This window comes from Cynoglossus semilaevis, chromosome 17 (assembly GCF_000523025.1).
Source record: "Cynoglossus semilaevis isolate Cse_v1.0 chromosome 17, Cse_v1.0, whole genome shotgun sequence".
NCBI classification, from domain to species: Eukaryota; Metazoa; Chordata; class Actinopteri; order Pleuronectiformes; family Cynoglossidae; genus Cynoglossus; species Cynoglossus semilaevis.
The window spans coordinates 14,480,686-14,485,719 of record NC_024323.1 but is presented as its reverse complement, the minus strand read 5'-3'; the positions used below and the strand labels follow the sequence as shown (position 1 = coordinate 14,485,719).

Here is a 5,034-nt window from a genome sequence, read left to right as displayed (position 1 = left end):
CACACACACACAATGGTTACCATGGCTCATGTTCAACTTCTTAATCATCACGTGTTTCTTCTACTTCTCCTCAAATCAAATAGCTGAAAAAAATCAAATCTGGCAACAAGTTCTGGTTTAAGTTTAGACACAAAAATACCTTCTTGAAGTTCCTAAAATATATTCTAGCCTTTTACGCTTCATATACTGAGAATTGGAACCACACATGGACTGTACTGCTGACATGTTGTGTCTGAAGTTAGAGACTTAAAAAAAATAAATTGAAAAACTACTGAAAAAGAAATAGAATGACCGAAAAAGAAAGCTCAGAAAAGCAGCAAAATTAGAGCTAAAATCTAATGGGGAAGAAAATTAAAATTTAGTCTAAAAGTGGCCTCATGTAGGAATAGTAAATTAGCTAAAAGTTAGTTCCAAATGTAACTAAAGGTGAACTCTAACTTAGCTGAGACTGTTTTTTTTTCTCTTTCAAAAAGAGCCAATAGTTTGCCAAACAAAATCGCAAAAGTTAATCGAAATCTTTATAAACGTTAAACTGGACAACGAGATTATAAACGACATCCCATAACCAAAGTAAAACCATATAAAGACAGCATTGTCTTTGGAACAGATTCTTTAAAAAACAAAACAAAAAAACCCTCTTAATTATAAAGGAAACGCTGAAAATAAACCTCACATTCAGACGTAATGACGTAAAGCTAGGTGTTAGCTAACAAGCTAACGGTGAATAACGTTAACGACCGTTAAAATATGGTCACAATATGGCTTCGGATTTGACAGTGTTTCCTGAAATATGATTGGCAGAAATCACAGAAGATATATTTACAGTTTCATGTATGAAGAAAAACTATATTTGACAACTTTAAGGCTGAATGAATAATATCCGGGCTGTGTGTGTGTGTCTGTACTGCAGTCCCGACGACAGTACCATGTCAACACATTCACTTCTTACGTGACTAAAACACAGTTATTTTTTTGAAAATTTTCAACTGAAAAAACAACAACGTATTTTTAATGTTTTTTTAAATATGGTTTGTATCGATAAATGTGTTCCTGCAAAAGTAACGAGTGTGTAAAAATATGTTTTTCACCTTGATAACTAAACAGCACAACAATAACAAAGGATTTTCCTTTTTTTTTTCTTTCTTTAATTTTTCTAAGTTTTTACAGAATTACGTTAATTCAAATTTCCTCCACAATCATTCATTAAGTTCTTCTTCTTTTTCTTCTATTTTTTTTATTGTTTTGCATTAATGGAAAATTCCAATACTCGTTGCTCCTGTTTCTGTTACTCATAAATTATTTATTTTTTTATTTTTATATTCCACTGCGTGTTTTCATAAAATATATTTCTATCCAACACGACCGAATATAAACGTTTGTGTGTGTGTGTTTGTTTGTGTGTGTGTGTGTGTGTGTCAACCCACTCCAGACGACGGAATATTACTGCTCTTAAAATGTCTCAAGGTCAAACGTCCCCCTTTTCAAACCCAACACACACACACACAACGAGAGAGAGAGACCTAGAGCGATAGAGAGAGAGGACGCAAAATTTAAGGTCGTATCGCGTTTTTTTTAATTATTTTTTAATAGTTTTATGAATTCCAAAATTTGTATCGTCAGCTCGAGTTTAGTTATTATTATTATTATTTATTTTTTTTGTGACTGATATATTACAATATACATTAATTCATATTTTATTATTTAGAAGCAAAACTACACTTTGATAAACGCAGGGATTTTTAGATGTAGAATTTTAAAGAAAAAATGTTTACGAACACATTTTAAAAAATACATTATTTAAATGTGTTTTTCTGATTTTTTTTCTTCTGGAAGCTACTTTTGTCGTCACGTGGTTGTGTTGACGTTTTCGGACTCAAACGCGGATTCACGCGCCAGTAAACACGTCGGTACCGGGTGTCACGGAAATGTATCGGAACTTACACGCGTATCGACTCACAACAACTGACATGAGACAAATGACACACACACACACACATATATAAATACGTCCTGGTATTTGGGTTCAAATATAAATATAAATATATAAGAGCTTGAATACATGAAGATTAAAATATTTATTTTGGATTAGTGGTTCACACGCGGTATAAACATTATGGACAGAGTAAAAGTGTTGACATCTACAGGCTACTGGGCACGAACACCACTACAGACAAAGACACAGACACATCATGGCAGGCAGGGAGGGAGGGGGTCCGGGGTGAGGGGTGTATTTACAGGACGTCTCTGACGGGGGGTTCTTTTCCTGGACTTCATTTTATCCACACTCGTCTCCGCTGAAAGTCTGTATTTTCTCAGAAATGCACGTTTACGTTTTCCCGTTATTTTTTGGTTTGTGGCCCAGTTTGTGTTGACTGAAATCCCGAGTGGACCCCACGGACACAGCAGCTACTGCGCACTGGGCTTCACTTTGGCCACGAACTTCTTCTCCTTCACCCTGCGGTTCTGGAACCAGATGGTGATCTGGCGCTCGGACAGGTTGGTCATGGCCGAGATCTTCCTGCGCCTGTCCTTGGTGATGAACTTGTTGGCGGCGTACTCCTTCTCCAGCTCCTTCAGCTGCACCTTGGTGTACGGTATCCGCTTCTTCCGGCCCCGGCGGAAGGGCGAGCCGTCGTGCTGGTGAGCCACCACGTCTGCTCAGATGGGGACAAAGAGGAGACACGGAGACGGATGTGTTTGTTTACTCACACTTCGAAAAAAAAAAAATTCAAAATTTTTTTATCAGCCCACAGTAATTATAAATATTTAAAAAAATATTTTTACTTATGTATTTATTAAATATTCTTTTAAAAATATTTTTACTTATGTATTTTAAATCGTTTAAATATTAACATGCGATTTTTATTTATTTTATCTATATTTCTTTATATTATTGAACCATTACTTCAAAGGATTTTAAATAATTACAATTATAGTTGAATAATAATTGTAAAAGTAATTATTGTTGTTGTCTGAGATATTTTTATATTATTGTCGCGGCATTACGTCCGATTTACGTCCTTTTTTTAAAGGATCTAGTAATCAATACTTTATAATTAATAAGTGATAAGAATATTATGGCAATCACACGAGTACCAGCAGAGGATTGTGGGGGATTTAAAGTGGTATTATTAATATTATTATTATCACAATACACACGTCAGGTCGACTAGAACAGAGAATATTTTTATTTTTTATTTTTATAGCAGTGCTAGGAACTTGTTAGCTGATCTCGCGAGATGTCCGAGAGTGACGCTGATTACTGACGGCTACTGACGGTTGATGTTCATTTGTAAAATCAGGAATAAAATAAGTTTTTAACGCCTAGTTGGATGATCAGTTCTGCAGTTAAACATGGAGTGAATGAAAACTGACAACATTAGACGAGGATTATAAATATATATATATATAAAACATGTAAACAACGCAAAAAAATAAAATAAAAATAAAGTAGTGATTGAATATTTCTGCCACAGCTGAGACAGAGAGACACAGAGGACAGGACGGATGTCTGTCTGTCTCCAGTGCAAAAATAATAAATAATATAAATTATAAATAATCCGTGACTATTTTTAAGCCTCTGTTTTGTCCTGGATCAAACTTCAGGTTCAGCTCAAAACTAAGTTGTCACTCAGTCAAACAGTTCAGTTCAGTTGGAGAACTTTTACAAAATTTCACGTTTTTTTCTTCTATCAGAACTTTTACAAAATTTCACGTAATTCTATCAGAACTTTTACAAAATTTCACATCAACTTTTTTTTGTATTTTTGTATTGAGTTCTAATTGATGCCCAACACCAGAAGTAAACAAACTTTTCTGTGCATATATTTAGTAGAAATGTAAATACTGTAAAAAAGTAGTGAAATAAAAATAAAAACAATAACAAACAAAGTCAACTCTATTTAAAAAAAATAGTTCCAGCTTCTGTCTCTCAGTGAATTAAGTTTCTTAGTTTTTATTTGGTTAAAAAAAAACTACTAAAAAAAATCACTTCTATGTGAGCGACTGTTTTTATCAACCACACACACACACACACACACACACACACACACAGTTGTGATGTCAGTATTGACAGTCTGATGGTCCAGGTCCAAACAGCTTGTCTTGTTTTGGGCCATCAGTTGCACAAACCACGCTCAGAGCAGATGGAACTGTTTTGGACTTTGGCGAATGAACCGGGACTATTTGATTAATTTATTTTCTTCTTCTTTTTCTTTTTAACACTTTGTCCTCTCTGTGACTTTCTTTTAAAAAAAACCTGTTTTACAGACCAATCAAACGTGTATTAAGGTTTAAACACCATCCGTTCGTGTCACTGCAGTTAAACCGAGTTCACTCTAATGTGAGACACACGTCGCTACGTCTCGTCTGTTTCAATGTCGTTTAATCGAAATGTGCGTCTCATTAATCGTGATCGTAATTAACGATTAACTGAGGCTACGGGGGCTAAAAATAAACGGCTCCCTCCGGTGTCAGCTGACAGACAGAGGCGGACTCTAACCGTCAACCTCAGACCCGGCTGCGGTTCAAAGGTCAGAGCGGATTCAGGTGCGTTACCAGCGAGAGCGGACTTCCACAGGTGTCCGGCCTGACCCTGGTCCTTGGAGCAGTACATCTGTCCACCCCAGCCGTTGGTCAGGGCCCAGGGCTGGTAGCTGTCCATCGGGAGCAGGGTGTCGTGACGCGGCTCGCCGGTGCCGAGTGTCTGGACCACGGACACGTCCAGGTAGCTGGCCATGGACTGGTACGGACTCGGGTAGCCGTGGTAAAAGGCGAACTCCTTGGCGCGGTGGTTCGAATATTCGTCCGCGTTCACGGTGGTGTCCATGTACTGAGAGCTGAGCGCGGCTCCGGCCGCCTGGGTGCACGACTTGAGCGAACCCCGCCCCATCCTGCACGGGTAGTACCCGTTACTGAAGTAGCCGTAGGGTAACGTGGTGGCGGCGGCGGAGGAACTCTGGTGCGCGGCGGGACACGGTCCGGCCGAGCACTGCTTTCCTGCGGACGCCGAGCCGGCGGCGCCGGGGCCCGCGG

The 5,034-nt window shown here is 38.2% G+C and overlaps 1 protein-coding gene across 1 annotated transcript in view; it reads right to left on the bottom strand.

Moving 5' to 3' along the window:
• Positions 1-2,066: 2,066 nt before the first annotated feature.
• hoxb13a (homeobox B13a) overlaps positions 2,067-5,034 on the bottom strand; it is a 4,145-nt gene continuing 1,177 nt past the window's right edge. The window contains exons 2-3 of the mRNA XM_008330561.3: positions 4,558-5,015; positions 2,067-2,654 (exon numbers count right to left, since the gene is read on the bottom strand). Coding sequence (XP_008328783.1) covers positions 2,407-2,654; positions 4,558-5,015 — 706 coding nt within the window. The 3' untranslated portion in view covers positions 2,067-2,406. The remainder of the gene's footprint in view (positions 2,655-4,557; positions 5,016-5,034) is intronic.